This window comes from Rhinolophus ferrumequinum, chromosome 10 (assembly GCF_004115265.2).
Source record: "Rhinolophus ferrumequinum isolate MPI-CBG mRhiFer1 chromosome 10, mRhiFer1_v1.p, whole genome shotgun sequence".
In the NCBI taxonomy this organism is placed as follows: domain Eukaryota; kingdom Metazoa; phylum Chordata; class Mammalia; order Chiroptera; family Rhinolophidae; genus Rhinolophus; species Rhinolophus ferrumequinum.
Window position 1 is genome coordinate 18,938,131 of NC_046293.1, and position 20,776 is coordinate 18,958,906.

The following is a 20,776-nucleotide window of genomic DNA, read 5'->3' on the forward strand; positions in this document are numbered from 1 at the left end:
TTGAATTCAGGGGACATTCCCATTGGGAAAACAAGCTTTCAAACAACGGACAGAAGATCTTGGGCCTGACCATTTGACCTATACTACTCTTCTTCTAGCCCAGCTTGGCATTATAAGCACTTCTCAAAATAATGTCCCAATAAACATTAGCATTCATAACCCTCCTTGAATTCCAGTGTTTAGTAAATGTGATTGATTTATATATATAATGGCCTATATGAAGTTCTAACCATTGAGATATATTTCCCTGTGGCCCACTGTATAATTTTTAGTTTCTATTGGCAGTATACAAAGTGAAGATCATTTAAGTGAATTGAAAAGCAATCATTAAGATCATTATAAAGGGATTTTACTAGATATCTTTTTTTTTTTTTAAGTTTATTGGGGTGACAATTGCTAGTAAAGTTACATAGGTTTCAGGTGTAAAATTCTGTAATACATCATCTATATATCACATTGTGTGTTCACCACCCAGTCAGTTCTCTTTCCATCACCATATCCCCTTTACCCTCATCTACCAATACCCTATCCCCTTACCCTCTGGTAACCACTAAACTATTGTCTGTGTCTATGAGTTTTATTTCTTCATTTGTTTGTCTTGTTCTTTTGTTGTTTTTAGTTTTATATACCACATATCAGTGAAATCATATTGTTCTCGACTTTTTCTGTCTGACTGATTTCGCTCAGCATAATAATCTCAAGATCCATCCATGTTGTCGCAAATGGTACTATTTCATCTTTTCTTATGGGAGAATAGTATTCCATTGTGTGTATATATATGTACTACAACTTATTTACCCATTCATCTATTGAAGGACAGTGGTTGTTTCCATGTCTTGGCCAACATAAATAAGGCTGCAATGAACATTGGAGCACATATATCTTTATGGATAGATGCTTTCAGATTTTTTGGGTAGATATCCGGGAGAGGGATTGCTGGGTTTATGATAATTCTATTCTTAATTTTTTGAGGAACCTCCACACTGCCTTCCATAATGGCTGCACCAATCTGCATTCCCACCAACAGTGTATGAGGGTTCCTTTTTCTCCACAGCCTCTCCAACAATTGTTACTATTTGTCTTGTTGATGATAGCTATTCTAACTGGGTTGAGGTGATATCTCATTGTGGTTTTTATTTGCACATTTCTGATGACTAGTGATGTTGAACATTTTTTCATATGTCTATTGGCCATTTGTATGTCTTCTTTGGAGAAATGTCTCTTTAGGTCCTCTGCCCATTTTTTAATTGGATTTTTTTTGTTGTTGTTGTTGAGTTGTATGAGTTCCCTATATATTTTGGATATTAGTCCCTTATTGGAGGCATTCTTTGCAAAAATCTCCCATTCTGTTGGTTGCCTCTTTATTTTGTCGATGGTTTCTTGTGCTGTGCAGAAGCTTTTAAGTTTGATATAGCCCCATTGATTTATTTTAGGTTTTACTTCCCTTGCTTTTTTTTTTAATTGAAATGTATTCTTTTTTTTAGATTTTTATTGGGGGAAAGGGAACAGGATTTTATCTGGGAACAGTGTGTACTTCCAGGACTTTTTTCCAAGTCAAGTTATTGTCCTTTCAATCTTAGTTATGAAGGGTGCTGTTCAGCTTCAAGTTGTTGTCCTTTCAGTCTTAGTTGTGGAGGGCGCAGCTCAGCTCCAGGTCCAGTTGCCATTGCTAGTTGCAGGGGGCACAGCCCACCATCCCTTGTGGGAGTCGAACCGGCAACCCTGTGGTTGAGAGGGCGCGCTCCAACCAACTGAGTCATCCGGGAGGCAGCTCAGATCAAGGTGCCACGTTCAATCTTAGTTGCAGGGGGCAGAGCCTACCATCCCTTGCGGGACTTGAGGAATTGAACTGGCAACCTTGGTTGAGAGCCCACAGGCCCATGTGGGAATTGAACCGGCAGCCTTCGGAGTTAGGAGCACGGAGCCTGAGCCACTAGGCCGGCCCCTACTTCCCTTGCTTTTGAGGTCAAATTCATAAAACTCTCTTTGAACCCAAGGTTCATAAGTTTAGTATCTATCTTTTCTTCTATGCAGTTTATTGTTTCAGGTCTTATGTTTAGGTCTTTGATCCATTTTGAGTTAATTTTGGTTACATGGTGACAGCAGTCTAGGTTCATTCCTTTGAACGTGGCTTTCCAATTTTCCCAGTACTGTTTCTTGAAGAGGTTGTCTTTTCTGCATTTTATGTTTATGACTTCTTTGTCGAAAAATTATCTGTCCATATTTATGTGGGTTTATTTCTGGGTTCTCAATTCTATTCCATTTGTCTGTGTGTCTATTTTTCGGCCAATACCATCCTGTTTTGATTATTGTTGCTCTGTACTACATACAAGCTGAAGTCAGGGAGTGTGATACCTCCAGCATCGTTCTTTTTTCTTAGGATTGTTTTGGCTATTCAGGGTCTTTTGTGGTTCCATATAAATCTGACGATTTTTTGTTGTATTTCTTAAAAAAAATGTCATTGGGATTTTGATGGGGATTGCATTAAATCTGTGGATCACATTAGGTAATATGGTCATTTTAACTATGGTGATGCTTCCAGTCCATGAACAGGGAATGTCTTTCCATTTCTTTGTGTCTTCTTCAATTTCTTTTAAAAATGTCTTATAGTTTTCAGTATATAAGTCTTTTACATCTTTGGTTAAGTTTATTCCTAGGTATTTTATTCTTTTTGTTGCAATTGCAAAAGGAATTGTTTCGTTTTGTTTTTTTAATTTCTTTTTCTGAGATTTCACTGTTAGTATATAGGAATGCAGTGAACTTTTGTACATTGATTTTGTAGCTGGCAACTTTACTGTATTTGTTTATTGTTTCTAATAACTTTTTGGTGGAGTCTTTAGGGTTTTCTATATATAGCATCATGTCGTCTGCAAAAAGTGACAATTTAACTTCTTCATTCACAATTTGGATGCCTTTTATTTCTTTCTTTTGCCTGATTGCTCTGGCGAGGACTTCCAATACTCTGTTGAAAAGCAGAGGTGATAGGGGACAGCCCTGTTGTGTTCCTGAATGTAGAGCAAAGGGCATCAGTTTTTCACCATTAATTATGAAACTAGCTGAGGGTTTGTCATATATGGCCTTTATTATGTTAAGGTATTTTCCTTCTATACTCATTTTATTAAGTGTTTTAATAAGTGGATATTGAATCTTGTCAAATGCTTTTTCTGCATCAATTGATATAATCATACAATATATGATTTGTTTATGTGATGTATCACATTGATGGATTTGCGTATGTTGAACATCCTTGTGCTCCGGGGATGAACCTCACTTGGTTGTGATGAATAATCTTTTTAATGCATTGTTGCATTCGATTTGCTATAATTTTGTTTAGGATTTTTGCATCTGTATTCATCAGAGACATTGGTCGGTAATTTTCTTTTTTTCTGTTATCCTTACCAGGTTTTGGTATCAGGGTAATATTGGCCTCATAAAATGAGTTAAGGAGTATTGTCTCTTCTTCAATTTTTTGGAAGAGTTTGAGTAGGACAGGTATTAAATCCTCTTTGAAGGTGTGGTAGAATTCACTAGTGAAGCCATCTGGTCCTGGACTTTTACTTTTGGGAAGGTTTCGGATGACTGATTCAATTTTCTGACTGGTGATCGGTCTAATTAGATTTTCTTCAATTTCTTTTAAAAATGTCTTATAGTTTTCAGTATATAAGTCTTTCACATCCTTGGTTAAGCTTATTGCTAGGTATTTTATTCTTTTTGTTGCAATTGCAAAAGGAATTTTTTAAATTTCTTTTTGTGAGATTTCATTGTTAGTATATAGGAATGCAGTGGACTTTTGTGCATTGATTTTTGTAGCTGGCAAACATTGATTTCGTGATTCAGCCTAGGAAGGCTATATGTTTCTAAGAACTTGTCCATTTCTTCTAGGTTATTGAACTTGGTGGCATATAGTCCTTCATAGTATTCTTGGATGATCCTTTGTATTTCTGTGGTGTCCGTGATGACTTCCCCTCTTTCATTTCTGATTTTGTTTATTTGTGTCTTTTATCTTTTTAGCTTGGTGAGTCTAGCCAAGGGTTTGTCAATTTTATTAATCTTTTCAAAGAACCACTTCTTTGTTGCATTAATTTTTTCTATTGTCTTTTTGTTTTCTATTTCATTTAGTTCTGCTCTGATTTTTATTATTTCCTTTCTTCTGCTGATTTTGTGTTTCATTTGTTCAATTTTTCTAGTTCCTTAAGGTGTAACATGAGGTTGTTTAGCTGGGATTTTTCTTGTTTCTTGAGATAGGCCTGTAAAGGTATAAATTTCCCTCTTAAAACTGCTTTCGCTGCATCCCAAAAGTTTTGGTAGGATGTATTTTCATTGTCATTTGTTTCTATGTGTCTTTTGATCTCTCCTCTTATTTCTTCTTTTATCCAGTTGTTCTTTAAAAGTATGTTGTTTAATCTCCACTTATTTGTAGTGTTTCCTGCTTTCTTTTTGCAGTTGATACCCAATTTCAAAGCCTTGTGATCACAGAATATGTTTGCTATAGTTTCAATCTTCTTAAATTTGCTGAGGCTAGTTTTATGTCCCAATATATGATCTATCCTTGAGAATATTCCATGTACACTGTCTCTTTGGTAAAATGTTCATTTAGTTCTTTGATTGTGTTTCTGAGTTCATTAAACTGCCTGTCTGTGTTTTCTTGCATCTTGTTGATTTTTTTCAGAACTGCAATCTTGAATTTTCTGTCATTTAAAGCACATATTTCCATGTCTTTAAATTCTTTTTTGGAGACTTTTCATTTTCTTTCTTAACTACCTTATTACCTTGGTTACTCATGGCAATTAATGAATTATTATTTCTCTCCCTAGTCATCTACAGGAGTGGGTTCTGCAACAGGTTGATAGGAAGAGGTCTTTCTTTTGTTTTTCAGTAGGTGTTGGTAGAATGTTTTATTTTCTCTTCAACTGCAGCCTTTTATTCTCTCTCACCCTGTAGTGTTTTCTCTGCACTGTTCTGGCTTCTCACATGGGGGGGATTCCCTGGAAGGAGTACTGCTCTGTGAACAGGTTGCCTGAGTCACAGGGCACCGCCTCTCGGGGGGGATTTGGAGAGCTTCTGAAGTTCCAGAGCTCTTCCTGCAGCAGTTTCAGAGCCTGTGTTTCCGCGGCTCTGTTTACTCCTGTAGGGATCTGCCCAGATAGGTGGGGACAGTGATGGGGTGGGTTTTGAGATGTGGCCCAGAGCAATGGTGATGACCACCATCATAGCCAGTCCTGCTTCCACGACTCCCTCCCCTTCGCCAGAGCTAGTTGGGCTGTGAGTCCATGGCTGCGGGTCTGCAGTTCTCAGAAATGCAAATATCCTGTTCTTTTGATCTGACACTGCTACCATTCCGCATCTAGCCCTGGGAGGGTGGGAGGGGGTGAGCTCTGGAGGGTGGAGAGGGGTCGGCTAGCTCAGTGCTTAAGGCTCCCTTTCTCTGCTTGGCAGTTGTGAGGGCTTAAATTGCCATTTTCACCCTTCTTCCCTCAGTCTTTGCTCTGAGGTCTCTGCCGTGAGTGTTGGGTTCAGCTGTATTATATACTGATCCCTCAGGTGGGACTGTGGGCCATAAGGGGAGCGCTGGCAGTCCAAGTTCTTTCCTCTCCCCAGGCTGTGGTAGTTTCGGGATGCTGGGAGCTGGAAACTCCGAACTAGGTCTGCATCCTGCGCCCGCGCAGCCCCGTCTCTGCATTTCTCCCTTCCCTCCTCCCCTGCTCACCCTATTTGCCCACCTTTAGATGATTTCAGTTGCGCACCTTTTAGTCTTTCCTGTCTGCTGCGTGGGAGTCCTTTGTGGAATTATAGCTGTTCAATTTGTTGTAAATTCCAGGGAAGATTTCAAGAGGCTCACCTCATGCTGCCATTTTTATGACGTCCTAGATATCTTTTAAGATCTCTTTAATTACTGATATTCCCTGAGAATTATATAACTGCTTTGCTTATGTGAACATCTCATTTATCTTTTCTTTTTAATGCTTTCTAGAAAGATTTTACTCAGTACTATTCTATCGGCATTGGGAGAAAAGCAGGAAAATTCTAATCCCATCTCCCCATCTCTGCTAGTTATATGAGCCATTTAATTTAACCTCTCTAGGCCTCAGTTCAGTGTACTTAATACATAGACTGGATTTTTTCCTTATTTCTTCCAATTATAATATTTTATGATATACAGTTTTGGTATTATTTGTGGCTCAGTTATGTATTGTGATGCCATAATTCTGAAATTTGGATTTTCATCTAGAGTATAAGATTTCTTTTTTATAAATTATTTAAATTACCCATGGACTTTGAAAATTAGAGAACATTTGTTCTAACCTAGCTTCCTCACTCCCCTCATTTTATAGCTGGAGAAACACGGCCATTTTGGATAAGTGACTTAGTGGACACTTCGATATCAAGGTGGGGCTGTGTCTAGAGTCTTAATTGTTTTAGTTCCAAGTGTATGCTTTACCAGTGCTGTACATTATCTCCCCTTTGTGGCTTTGTGCACATCAGTTTCCTAAACTCTTGCTGGCTTTTCTCTGTCACATCATGTCTTTCTGGGCTGCCTTTCATTATCATCAGATAGTGTGTTCACATGGAATGCTGATTTTACTATTTGCCTTTAAAAAAAATGGTGTTGGAAGGAGAAAAAAATGTCGTAGAATAAATCTCAGAGCCAGAGAAGAATGGTTTTTCTTTTCTTTGCCATTACTATTCTCACTTAACATAGGTAATGAGCAGTTGATTATGTTGTATTTTTTCCAAGCAAGCCTTAGCAGTCAGCATAGAAATACATCATTTCCATGTTTGTTGCTACTGTTATAGTCATCGGCTCTAGGTGGTTTCCATAAACATTATGGTTTCTAAGCTAAAGTTCATGGAATCATAGAGCTAGCAGTAATGTTGCAGCGTCCTGTACTTTATTCTTTTGCTTTGAATCAGGCTCTTTTCCTACCCCCAACATATAATCTTAGGCCTTCATACTGCATATTAAGTCTACTTCCCCTCATTTGGTATGTTTTATTTGGAGCACTTGTTTATTAAACACTAGTTAATCCACAAATGGGGCACCATTTTGTTCCTGAAATACATAATTTCACAATGAACAATTCATCTCCATTTTGCCAAATCAGGACGCAATAGAAAATGTACTCTATTGGTGTTTTCCTGGGTCATTTGTAATTGCAGATTAGGAAATTTCAAGTGATGGAAAAATTATAGTCGGAAGAAAAAATCCACTAGCGACAATTATAAATAAATTATTTCAATAGATATGCTGGAGACCTATCTATTACTCTTTTTTTTCTTTTTTAAAATATGGAGGATTCATTGTCTCATGTATTTCTACTACAAATTTGATTCACTGCTCTTCTGAATAGCAATTAGCTGTTGTGGGGGAAGGGTTTTCCTCTACCTTTCTTCTGGGTGGCTTGTTTAATAATCAGATTGACATGAGACAGATTATTAGTATGAAAAAATAACCAAATTTAATTACATACATTGTATAGGAACCCCACATACATGAGGGAGTCAGGGATCCCACCTACATGAGAGATTCAAAGACAGACAGTTAAAATGATGTATCTGGCATTCTGAGCTAAAGATAAAGTAAGACACCCGAGGCTTCAGAGGGGAGGAAGGTCTTTTGCAGGATGATAAGAAGAGCAGATGTTCAGTAATTAGAAGTTTGCCCTGCCCTATGGATAGGTCATTAAAAGTTATTTCTGATAATTCTTATTATGGCAAAGTCCCTAATTTAAATTCTTTAAGGGAGAGGCAAAAGTTTCTCTTGAGCCCACAGGGTCTCGATTGCCTTCAGCTCAAAATAATTCATGTGCCAAAGTAGCATACCTTGGGGCGGCCTGTCCTGAGCCCCTTCACAAGCCAGCTGGCATGCCTGTCTCTCTCCTTTCCTTCCTTTCTCCCTCCTCCTTCACTCCAATCCTCCTTCCCTCCCGCCATTCCTCCTTCCTTCTCTCTGTCTCTCTCTCTCTCTCTCTCTCTCTCTCTCTCTCTCTCTCTCTCTCTCTCTCTCTCTCTATTTCTCTCTCCCCCTTCTTCCCTCCCTCCCTTTCTTCCTTCCCTCCGTCCCGTTCTCATTTTTTCCTTCATTCCTTTCCTCCTCTCTTGTTTTTAATCCTTTTTTTTAAGTAATAATATTGTTTTCTATAAGGTTTTACTAAACCTAAACATATTTATTTCAGTTCTCCTTCTCTTTTTAGCAAATTGCTCCCTTTTTTTCTTGTGAAGTTTCATCTCATTAAATTATATTGGGTACATTGTGATTATTGTTTTGGAAAATGTCAGTGCTAAATTGTTATTTTATCTTTGAAATATATATGTTCTTTGATATGTGTCAGGTAAAAATATTTTCTATCCTTGCCTCTCATTCTTTAAATATTTAATGCTTGAATCCAAGGCTCCCTTATGTATAATCCAGGTTGTATCTCAAATTGGATCTAGAATCCAGATAGTAAGCTACTATTTATACTTTTAATTTGCTCTTTCTTAGGCTTTCTAGTGAAAGAAGAGCACTTCCTCTAAAAATTTGTATGATCTGGTCAGTGAAGTTGCTCTTTCAATAACTTAGAAATATCTTTGTTTTCATTGCTTCTTTCTTGGATAAACAGATTAACTAGTTAAAATTTGGCTTTATTCACTCCAACTAGAAATCTGTTAGAGTGAATTCAATATATAAAGGAGCTCCAGATAGAAAATGAAGTGTATTGTCTTAAGAATCTTTTGACCACATCAAATTCATTTGCCACTTTATTCCCTTAAGGAGAAGTAAAATCTTCAGGAAAGTTTGAAATCAAGAGCCTTTATGAATTTGAGAATTTCATTCATTTGTTGAAAATACATCCATATGAAGATGATTTGTGTTTATTTCAAAGTTCTTTGGACTACCAACAAGCAAGGGAGGATGGAACAAAATAAATGTCTTCAGTTATGATTTAATTATAGGGAAACTTGCTGTTGAGGTAAAAAAAATTTAAATGTTGAACCTTCCCAGTTAATTTAATTTTGCTTGGGACATATACTGCAACTTCTTAAAAAACATTTCCTATTAATAAGAAGTATATTTATATCTATCAGAAAATGAAATATAGTAGCAAAAATCAGTACTTTTAGAATTCCCATTTTTACCAAACTTTCATGTATTAGCCTCAAACTGAAAAATGTTGCAATGATTTAAAATGGATTATTATGAAATTTATTTGATATTTATTTAGCTGATGGGAAATGGAATTACTTTTTTTATGATCCCATTAATCACACTTTAAGATTTTAGATTATTTCTTATTTATCAAATACTGCATATAAGAAAGAATGCCATTTTATGTTTAAGATAAATAGGGATTACTTCTCTGCTTGCTAGCCTATAGATATTGTTTGTCAGTATAACTTAATATTTCATGCCAGGTAACCAACCATACTCAACATGTTTATTTGTTGATGTTTCCAGAAGATATGAGGTGCAGCTTAAATAAAAATAAAAAATAATAATACTGATTTGATATGATCCTAGTGTTAACTAAACTACTCTTCTAGTTTAGATATTATAGAAAGTACCTGAAATTTAATTTGTTCTTAATGAGTCTGGATGAAAAAGGCGTGTGTAATACATATTAATTATGGTATACATGGATATCTCAGAAGAAACATTAATGACAATTTGTTGATTAAAATTTTATCTATGATTCAGTAAGTCTAACAGGCACTTATTTGATTAGAGATATAACTTTAGATTTCACAAATATGTTTTCACTTTAGAAATCTGAGCTGAACCAGTTCATTAGCTGATATCTCTACATAAAACAAAAAGCTCAACTTGAATAAGAAGTAAAAAAAATTTTTTAAATTTAAAGTAAACAAATTTAATACAGTGTATAAATTTTTAAAAAACTTAAATAAAAATAATAGTATTTAATTAGGATCTTAGTGTTCACCAAAAGCCATTTCATAAACATATATATTATTCTTTCCTCATTTAGATATTAGATGGTGGTACCGGGGTAGAAATTTTTTTTCTTCTTCCTTTCTAGGTTGTTTGGCTGCTCTAATAATTAAATGGATATAGATAGATAAACAGGAAGAAAAACAAATTTAATTACATATGTATGGGAGCCCCATAGAATAAAAGATCAAAAAGCGGCCAGGTAATTGAGGCTTATATAACATCTTGAGCTAAGTAAGGGGTAGGGTTTAGGAATACCAAGGAGTAGCCATTCACAGGAAGGTGAGAGATGTTTGGAAAACAAAGATTGCCCTGTTATGCAGATAAAGTTCCTTAGGTAAAAGGTATCTATGGTAATAACTGTTTTTCTGGTACAGGCTCCCTTTCCAATGTAAACTTAGGTAAAGAGCTTTTCCTGAATCTGCTAGGTTTTAATTGCCTTTAGCTCAAAATGATGCTTATACCAAAGAGACATATTTTGGGGTAGCAAAATCTGATCCCCTTCAGTGGTATCACTACACAATATAAATGATGTAAGTTAGTGTTTTCTTTTTTAATTTTTTAAAATTTATTTTTATTTTTTTGTTATTAGTTTCAATGAGTTAGTCAGCTTTTTCACTATATCATAAATCTTCCTGGTAAACAAAGAATGAGTGCATATTGCAGACATTATTAGAAAATGCCCACAAAGATTGAGCCGAAGAACAAATGAAATTCACATGGTTTGAGTGAGAGTAAACTAGGACTGATGATCCCATTAAACTTTCCTCTTTACCCTTTGAAAGGAAATGCTTTTAGACGATCTAGAACATATTTTTATTTGTTTAGACATTGAGAACTAAAATTTAAACCCTTTACACAATTATCTCTCTCTGATATATGAATTTAGAAAAGACTATTTTGTCACAGAATGAATTCTTTCTGTCAGATTCAGGTATTTAAGTGTGTTTCCTTGGTATTATCTTACCTTGTTTTTAAATGCTGAAATATTTCAGTTGAAAAAAAATCATTGGGATTGTTCAACATGGCCGCAGCCTGCCTTGAGAATAGTGCTTGAATGTACACAATTTTATAGTCATATCAGTTTTTCATTTGATTGACACTACAACCCTTTGAGACTGGTAGCAAGATATAGAATCTGAATTTTATTTTAATTGTATCTGAAAGGCAGACAGAAGTTATTTGCTTTACCCAAGGCAACCAAATTGGTAAGTGGTATAGAGAAGTTGGGACTTCAAACCACATCTTCTAATTTTTAATTGTTTTTGCTATTTATAGATACTGAATCCTTTTTAACTTATTGTAGTTCTTTATCTCACAATAGAAGACCTTGTATAATAACTCTTATGTGGCAGAGAAGTGAGGAGTAGTACAAGTACAACCTTCAGGTGTCCTTCTGATTTTCAGGTTCATTTTTACAAAGGTGATCTGCTGGAAGCATTTTTCACTCTTAAAGAATTTTAGCTTTATTGGGGCAAGAACTAATATTTGTTTAGTGCTTTATTATTTGCCAAGGGGCTTTTCTTCTATGATCTCATTAAAAAAATCTTACCAATCTTAACCAGTTAGCATTATTATTATTATAGTATTACCTAAAGGAAAGAAAAAGAAAAATGAGACTAATTTCTTCGGGGTCACATCATTAGGAAGTTTGAATAGCTGGGATTCAAATTCAAATTTTCTCAGTTCAGATCTTATAAAATAATACTGGTTTTTAAAAAGGATGTTAAAATGAAATTTATTCTTTTTGTCTCTGAAACATTATCAATAGAAAATTTAGGGCTTTTTGGAACTTTCTAAATATTTCTGTAACATATTCTTGATTATTTCATCATGGTTCATATATTTACCAATTAAATCCAATGTTCCAAGTGTAGTGAAGGAAAAATAATTTTCCCTCTATTCTTTTAGGTTCTTGGTTAAGACTCCCCCCATAATAAAAAAGAAAGATTAACAGGAGAAAAAAATAACCTCAGTATACATGGTAGAGATCTAGGAAAACGGAGCCACTCCCCCAAAAGGCACAAACCACTACCTTAAATACCATTTCTAGCCCGACAAAAGGTGTTGGGGTAGGAGAAGTGGGGAAGAGAGAAACCATTTATGGGAGGTTATCAGAAAAAGCACAGTAAACAAAGGCATAGGATCGTTATGCAGATATAAGTTTCTGCCTTCTCCACTAATAAGAATTTCTAGAGATTAAGAGTCATTTTTCTCCTTCTGGTACACAGAGGGAGATACACTTACAAATAGAGATTTTCCATATAAACGTAAATGTTTCATACAAAAGGGTAACTTCTGTTTTCAAAGCTTCCTCTTGTCCCCCTCCCCCACGATCTTAAAAGTAATCAGCCTAAAATAATACTTATGCCAAATAGACATATTTTGGGTGGTACATTCTGCTCTCTTTTGCAAGTTTAGGCCATTTTCTTGGCAACGTATTTTATCATTTACTGTAATTTTGTGTTTCATCATGTTTTTTTTTTGGGTGGTATGAGGAAGGGAGAAATTTTGCACTACCTTTCCAGGTTCTTTTGGCTGGTCTAATAATCATATCCACGTGAGACAGATATTAACAAGAGAAAATAACTAAATTTAATTACATAAATATGTATGGGAACTTCACATACATGTGCGAGTCAGAGATGCCATGTACATGAGAGGTTCAGAGACAGACAGGTAAAATGAGGTATGTATGACAGGTAAAATGTGCTAAGGGATGAGGTTAGGCAGCTGAAGTTTCAGAAGGGAGGACGGACAGTCAGATGGATAAGAACAGATTTCAATAATCAGATATTTGTCCTGCCATACAGATAGGTCAAAAAAGATTATCTCTGATAATAATTCTTATTATGGACGAGGCCCCTAATTTAAATTCTAGGTAGTTAAGGGGGGTGGGGCATAGTTTCTTTTGAGCCCACAGTGTTTCAGTTGCCTTTAGCTCAAAAGAATCCACATACCACAAAGGCACACCTTGGGTGACTTGCTCTGAACCCCTACAGTGGTCTGTCAGAGTTTTAACTTCTATTCAAACGACCTCCAGATTTTCTCATTTGTTACTTATATTGAAAGCCTGGCTTTATAAAATATTTCAATTTAGTTCTTTCTGTTACATTCATTCTCACTATTGGTTATTTGTTATGTCTAAGAAACAGCTTTAGACTATATTAAAATTGTATATATGTATGTATATGTGTATTTATCTGTCTAGGATTTCATTTAGTGAATTAATAGAATTTGCTTTTTAAGTGCATCCAAATGAAAATGTTTTTGTTTAAAAAGACTGTTTTTGATTGTTACAAAGTTCAGTATGATGTATATTAATAATTATTAATTATTAATTAATTCCTCCTGAGGTTGAGTATTGCAGTTCAGAATTTTTACTTCGAAAACCTGGTGGGGATTGAGTACAGAATGTTATAGGTAGAATATACTGAGTATGTACTGAAATTGCATTAATAATGGAACTTGTCCATAAATGAATTTCCCTCTTGAAATCATTTCTTAGGGTTGGGAGGAGAAAGACTAAGGAGTGCAAGAGTATGAACATGGCACATTCAAAGTATATTGTGTGTAATGGCTGAAAAGTTAGTAAATTTTTTTTAAACCTTGGGCATGTATTGCAGCTAGCTTTCCTACGTGCTGTCTGCTTTCTCTTTTATATGCATCTTCAATTCCTTATTCCAGTTCTCATACGAATAATGTATAAACTCCCTGAAAGTTTCTTGGTAGTATAACTTTTTTTTTAAACAAGAAGTTTGCTTGTAACTCAGCTATTCCTTTAGGCTAAATCTCAAGCTATCTGGCCTTTTAAAAAAAATGGTAAGAGGTATACTTTTAAATTATTTTACTAAATTCATTCAGTTAATGAAATTAGATAAATTTTGCCCAAATGAATTCTATTCCATTGGTTAGTCAATGCTGTGTGTGTGTGTGTGTGTGTGTGTGTACACACGCCCGCGCACTGCTGGTGGTTTTCCAGGTAAGTAAAATAGCTAAATGTTGAATAAGCAGACTTTTAAACTCAATTTTACGTCTCAGTGCCTTGAATGATTACTCTGAATTGCCAACCAACATCTAGTATACTTTTATAATGACCTGTTCAATAAATCTGTGTTGTTCAGCATATTTTCTTTTCTGTTGTGTTTCTTTCTTTTCTTTTCCTTAGGGATATAGTTCTCAAACTACTTCAATATGAGGCATCAACAAACGTAGCAGACAACAAAGGTTATTTTCCTATTCACCTGGCTGCCTGGAAAGGAGATGTGGAAATTGTGAAGATTCTTATTCATCATGGACCATCCCATTCCCGAGTCAATGAACAGGTGCACCTTTCAAATGTTTGCTAACGCTATAATTTTTCTAGAGTTTTGCGAAGGCAAAACCACATTGAAAAATTGATTACTTCTGTCTTTACCTTGCCAAACACTTTTCCACTGCTGAATTTCCCAAAGGAAAAGCTGAAAAATTCTTTGGCTCTTGTATATAGTGCATAGGCACTAAATTGGGCATTTGAACAGGTATTGTTAACAAGAAAATCTCATATAAAGGAAGTAGTTATAATATTTTTGCCTGCCTTAGATAATCATTTTATAGTTGTTGAATATTTAATGATAGAATGGAATCCACATTTGTAATGCGAATTAGAGTTTCCTTAATCAAATTTAAAATGCTAAAAGAATGGTGATAGGTATCATTTCTATTAAGCTTTACCATTTGCATAGTACTTTCACAGTAAGTAAAATTTTGTGAATTAAAATGCAAAATACAGAGTGTACAGTTGCTAGTTACATATTAAGTTAAAAATGTCCTGTATGTGCACACACACACACACACACACACACTCCCCAGAATAAATTGAGTAAAACACAGCAGCAGTACGATACTGACAGTAACGTCAAAATATTTGCAAGTATGTAATATCCATCTTACACACAATAGGCATATTAAAAAAAAGGAATGCCATTCTCAGCATTCTAAATAAAATAAGACCACAGATTCCAGAAAGTAAAATAAGGTCCCCTAATACAGTGTGATACAAATATCTTGAGCTCTGCATGCCCCCTACTGTTCCCATTTTGTAAAACTATATTTGAAAGGCAGCATGCAGTCCAACAATTGAATTACAACCATGATATTAAGCTGCAGATTGGCAGTTGTCCAATATCAATGCAAGTAGGTTACTCTAGGGCGAGCACATCTAATAAAGTATGATTAGCATATTGTTCAAATAGATAAAGACTTTGTAGGCCTTTGGCTAAAATTCAGACTAAAGAATAAGAAGAAGTAACACTAGCGGTAGCTATAAACAACAGAGGGTGGAAAAAAATTTTTCCCCCCAATGAAATGCAGTTGTAGAAAGAACAAATCAAGAAAAGCGTTTTATTAATAGTAAAACTGTCTTATTAATACTTTTCACAATAAAAATTTCAGTTTACAGGTTACAAAATGCGGAGTATTTTTCACGTGAATACACTTATAAATTTGATGTTTAAAAAATGACAGATATAGCTATCTTTATTACCGGATCACACTATAAAGGGTATTTATGAGAAAGGGTATTTATCAGAAAACCAAAAGTTGAAATATAAATATATATATAAAAAAGAAAAAAAAAAGAAAAAAAAAAGATCATTTGTGGTATGAGCCACCTGGTGGTTATTCTTAAAACTGTCTGAGTGCCCCAAAGCAAACCTGAAATAATAAGATGGAAAAACAAACCAAGGTTAAACAGGACCTTAGATTTTTTTAAATGACATGAATATAAGAAAAAGACACCTAGAATTCTTTATGTTTGAAAATTAAAGATTTTAAATGGCTTCTAACTATAATGGTATGTTTCAAAGAGAAACCCTTGTTTTCTGTGATGTTGAACAGATCAATTAAACTATAAAAAAGTCCTTTTTACAGTGATTGAATATCAAAATTCTTTTCTCCTATTGCTTTGTATTGTGGTTCCTACTGGAAACAAGTTGAAAAACCTTGGGATTCTTAACCATGCTTCCAGTAATTTTTTGTTTTGTTTTTATGTATATGCTCCTTTAGTGCTGACATAGTACTCTTATTCAATGTCATTTCTCCTAAAAGTTTCTGATGTGAGAATTTTATTTTCATAAGTAACTTTTGATTTCAGCTTTATTTCCTTTCCCCCACTCTCTGAATGAGACAGAAATGTACTATTAGGTTGGTGCAAAAGTAAGTGCGGTTTTTGCAACTATTTTTAACCTTTTAAACTGCAATTACTTTTGCACCAACCTAATAGTTAATTATGAACCTTTATGTATTTAAGCAATAGAGAGGGAAGGAATGAAGAGGAAAATTAACATTTATTGAGACATAAGATTGCCAGCTATCATGCTAAGTACTTTCACCTGCAGTATATTATTTAATTTTCACAAACCTCTGAAGTGATATCACTTTCGTTTCATAGATGAGAAATCAAGGCTCAGTAAAGCTAACTCGTGTAGGGCCACACCTTACTGAGTGACCGAGGTGAGGCTTGGGCTCAGGTCTCTGTAATTCCAGAACCCTCCACAGTTGCCCCTCGATATTGTCCTCATAAATCCTATTACTAATGGAGGGTTTACTATATGCCAGGCATTGTGCAAAGTACTTCATCTATATTATTTTACTAAGTGCTGCCACAGCCTGATGAAGTAGGCATTGTTCCTACTTTAAAAATGGGGAAGTCACCTTTGAGAGAGTAACTTGACCATGAAATCACAGCTCCTAAAAAAATGCAGCCAGTATTTGAATCCAGATTCTCCTGATCCAAAGCCCAAGCTTTTAACCAGTGATACACCATGTTATGATGTTCAAATTATGCCTAATTGTCAGGACTTCATTCTGATGTCTGAAAGTTACCTTTGTGGGTTTTTTGTTTGTTTTTTAAACTAAAACATAAAAGTACATTTTGACATTTAAAGTTACAAAGCATTTTCCTACGCGTATGTTCTCTCTTAATCTATATGCTATACTACAAGGTTCACAGGGAAGGTAATATTCTAAATTTACAGATAGGATAGGTTCAGAGGGATTTATTGTTGCCAATAAGTTCATGTCAGCACTTCTACTTAGGTCACCATTTATACTGCCTAGAATTAGTGGTCAGTTTAGGGTGACATAATATTGAAAACAAACCTGAATTATGGTTTTTATAATTGCCATATCTTTCCTATATCTTTTGTAAACTGATTTGTTATATCCTTTATTTGGATGTTATGTATGTTTTTCATTTACATTTCTCTGTACATTCATCTTTTCTCCCTTTCACCTTCTCTCCCCGCCACCTCCCTTTTTTTCTTTATTTTAACAGGGCAAAAACCAGAGGTCCCTTATCTCCTAAGTGTTTTTCCTTGCCATTCACCAAAACTTGAATCCAACTAGCGTTAGACAGTTTCCATTAGCTTTACTTTGAAGCAAGATCTTTTGGTAAATAGCTTTTGTTAGCCAGTTTCATTCTGCCTCCGGTTGTCTGGAAGTGTCCTAATTTTTCAGAGAACACCCATTTGGTAAAAAAAGAAAGAATTGAAACAATTTTAAGACTGTTTGTTGTGGACATACTGGCAGTTATGAATTAGTGCTCATTCACAGTTTATTTCAAATTAAATTTTTATTGGATCACTAGTGAGCATGGCACAATCATGCCCCTTATAAAGTTACCACAGCTGTGGTCTTCACTGACGTGCCAGTCCAAGTATGTGTTGATCATGGATAAACTCTATGAACATTTTCTCCTGAGTAAGTCTGGAATGACTGAAATAGTTTTTCTTGAGATCTGAACAGTTGGTGTTAATACAAGAAGTTTCACTTTTGCACGGGTCATTTCCTAGGCTAAGGCCTTTGCAAAAGTAGAGAGGTCTTTGAGGAATCATTAGTTTATAATTGACTTTTCTTTTTCTCAAAGAGATGGTGTGTTTTGCAAAATGAGACTGAATCTCTTTCTGGGCAAGGGGAAATTTGGTTTGGTCAGGAATCATATTTCTGTATCATATTTTCATGGTATAGAGTAATAAGATTGATTTTCTTATCAGCCTCATAAAACTTAACCAGATAAGAAAATCAGGGAGTGTAAACCTGTATATGATGAGTGTCTATGTGGAAACCTGTATATGGTGAGTGTCTATGCGGAAATAGACCATTTATAGCAACACAGCAAAACAAGAACAGGAATGACTCCCCCCAAAATGATGGAAGAAACAACCTCTCCAGCTGGATTCCCTGTTTATCAGATCTTAAACTTTTCATTGACCATCTCCAAGGAGTAGGTTTTCCCCCTGGGTTTGATGTTCAGATGCCATCTTCTGATACTTATTTGAGAGGTAAAGTAGGAAGAAGCCTTCTTCCCTAGTGCTCATTTAAAATTTGTTTTTGATTATTTTCTTGCCACTCCTCTTTTTAAGTTTTCAAATCCTCCCACTGCTCTCAACTTACTTACCTTCAGCTAGAGCAAAGCTGAGTTACTTTCTGGAACAGAAAGATTTGTTTGACTTTGAAGCCTCCTTGTCTTTTTGTTCTAGTCAGAACAGCTCTCTAAGCAGCTCCTCCCCATTCCAACCCAGTTGGTGTTCTTTTGGGCAAAATCTGTAGAAATTCTGCTTTCAGATCATTAATTTCCTGTTCTTCTTTGACAATATAGCAACACATGGCAGGCCGTGTGGTATAGTTGAGAGAGCATGAATGGGTTTTGGATTGTGACAAATACAGATCTCAAAAGATCCTGATTCTGCCTAAGCATGTAATTTAACCTTTCTGTATTTCAGTTTCCTCATCCAGGGACTAAAGATGATAATACTAATCTTGTAGGAGCTTTTGTGAGAGGTAAACGAGATAATGTATGTAAAGTTAGACACTCAGCAAATGGTAGTACTAGTACTAGTGTTTATTGTGGAAGGCAGTAGTAAGAGTACCAATTTTCAGTCTAGGGTACCTCGGTTCAAATCCTGGCCCCAACACTCAATGGCTGTGTAATTGAAGACCAGTTATCCAACTACTCAGTGCTTTAGTTTCCTCATCTGTAAAATGGGATAATAGTATCTGTCTCATTGTGAGGGTTAAGTGAGTAAGCATATATGAAATGCAACTGTGCCTGGTACATCGTGTTAGTTATGATGATAACTCTGATGATGGTAGCACCCCTTTTTCTCTGGAACCCTCATTCAGGATCATTTCATTTTTGTTACTAAAGTTTTTTATTTACATTTTTCCAGACTGTCCCTTCTACCTCCTGATATAGTCACACCCCACACACCTAAACCATCTGCCCAAATGGTCTGAAGTGATCATCTGCTTTGCAACTGGGTTCAGCTTTCTCCATTATAACATTTTTTTTTTTTTTAACTGCTAGATTTCTAGGAAAATCTCCCTCATTTTCAATGGGAACACTTATAAGCTGCATATGTCGTACTGTGATACTCCTTGTAACTTGTCTAGGAGTGGATCTAGGTGTGTTTTTCAATCCATAATTATATTTATAAAAGATACCGTTTAAACTTAGGGTTGCAAGGACGGCTTCATTCTTTAATTTATGTGGAAAATAAAATGAAACTTACTCTGGGAAACCTTTCTATAGATCTTTCATTGTCAAGAATTTCCTAACACCTGTCTTTTAGAAAGCCAGTCTGCTAAAAGTGTGTCACAACTGTTACTAATCTCTCTCACTAACAAATGTCATGGCGGTGTGATGCACGGTGTAGATAACACTGACCATCTGGGCCCAGTAGGGTCCCTGACTAACATGGCCATTTATCACTCTTGGAAATTGGAATAAGTAATGCAGGGAAAAGTCAGATTATTACTGTTGAAGTGATAAAAATCAAGTGTGATGTTTTCGGTGCACTAGATGGTACTCACTTTATAAAATCTAGTAGGCCTTCTTATCGAAATAGATAAACTTATGTTTCCAAAGCATCTCAGGTTTTAAATGATTGTGTTTAAATTTTGATGGCTAATTGACAACTTGCATGTTATGTTCGTCTTCACAGAACAATGAAAATGAAACCGCCCTGCACTGTGCAGCCCAGTATGGACACTCAGAAGTAGTGGCTGTTCTCCTAGAAGAGCTCACCGATCCTACCATCAGGAACAGCAAGCTGGAAACGCCTTTGGACCTAGCAGCACTGTACGGGCGGCTGAGAGTGGTCAAAATGATCATCAGTGCTCACCCCAACTTAATGAGCTGCAACACCCGGAAGCACACGCCCCTGCACCTGGCCGCTCGCAACGGTCACAAGGCCGTGGTTCAGGTGCTGCTGGAAGCAGGAATGGATGTGAGCTGTCAGGTGAGTCTGCTTTTCGCTGTGCTTTAACAGCAGTGCTGCTTTTGCTTTGCTGCGAGATGCAGACATCAAAAGTTGTATGTAGAAATCTTACCACTTTTTTTAATTAGTCAAATTGTCCACAAGTATATTTGTAACTACTCAATCAGGGCACTCTGTCACACACTATTGGGAAATATGAATAGACATAAGGGATAATCTCTAACCTCATTCTAATTTGAGGGTTATACACATGGAAAATTCTTACCAGATACAAATTGTGTGACATCATTAGTAATTGTTTCTTTTCTCTCAGTGTCTAGCACACAGCCTGACACACTAGGAATCCAGTCAAAGCTGAATGAATGAATGAATGAAACAAAATTCACTTGAACATTTTGAGTATGGACTTTGTGTTTAATATGTTGACACATTTAGAATCTAATTCTCACAATTCTCCTGTGGGATTGAGAGCTATTAAGTTCTAGGTATGAGATGAGGAATCAGATTCAAAGATTTAAGAAACTTGCAAAAGGACACGTGCTCATAAACCGAGAATGTGAATTTAGACTCACTGATTAAAATCCAGGCC

At 35.6% G+C, this 20,776-nt stretch overlaps 1 protein-coding gene across 6 annotated transcripts in view; it reads left to right on the plus strand.

Annotated features, from left to right (window-relative positions):
* The window catches only part of ANKS1B (ankyrin repeat and sterile alpha motif domain containing 1B), a 914,119-nt gene that overhangs the window by 117,640 nt on the left and 775,703 nt on the right, over positions 1–20,776 (plus strand). For 5 of the 6 annotated variants that reach the window (XM_033118713.1, XM_033118715.1, XM_033118712.1 and 2 more), the window contains exons 3-4: positions 14,097–14,253; positions 19,912–20,208. In XM_033118713.1, coding sequence (XP_032974604.1) covers positions 14,097–14,253; positions 19,912–20,208 — 454 coding nt within the window. Of the gene's footprint in view, positions 1–6,332; positions 6,388–14,096; positions 14,254–19,911; positions 20,209–20,776 lie in introns of all 6 variants that reach the window. The other variant, XM_033118717.1, reaches the window with a different exon arrangement.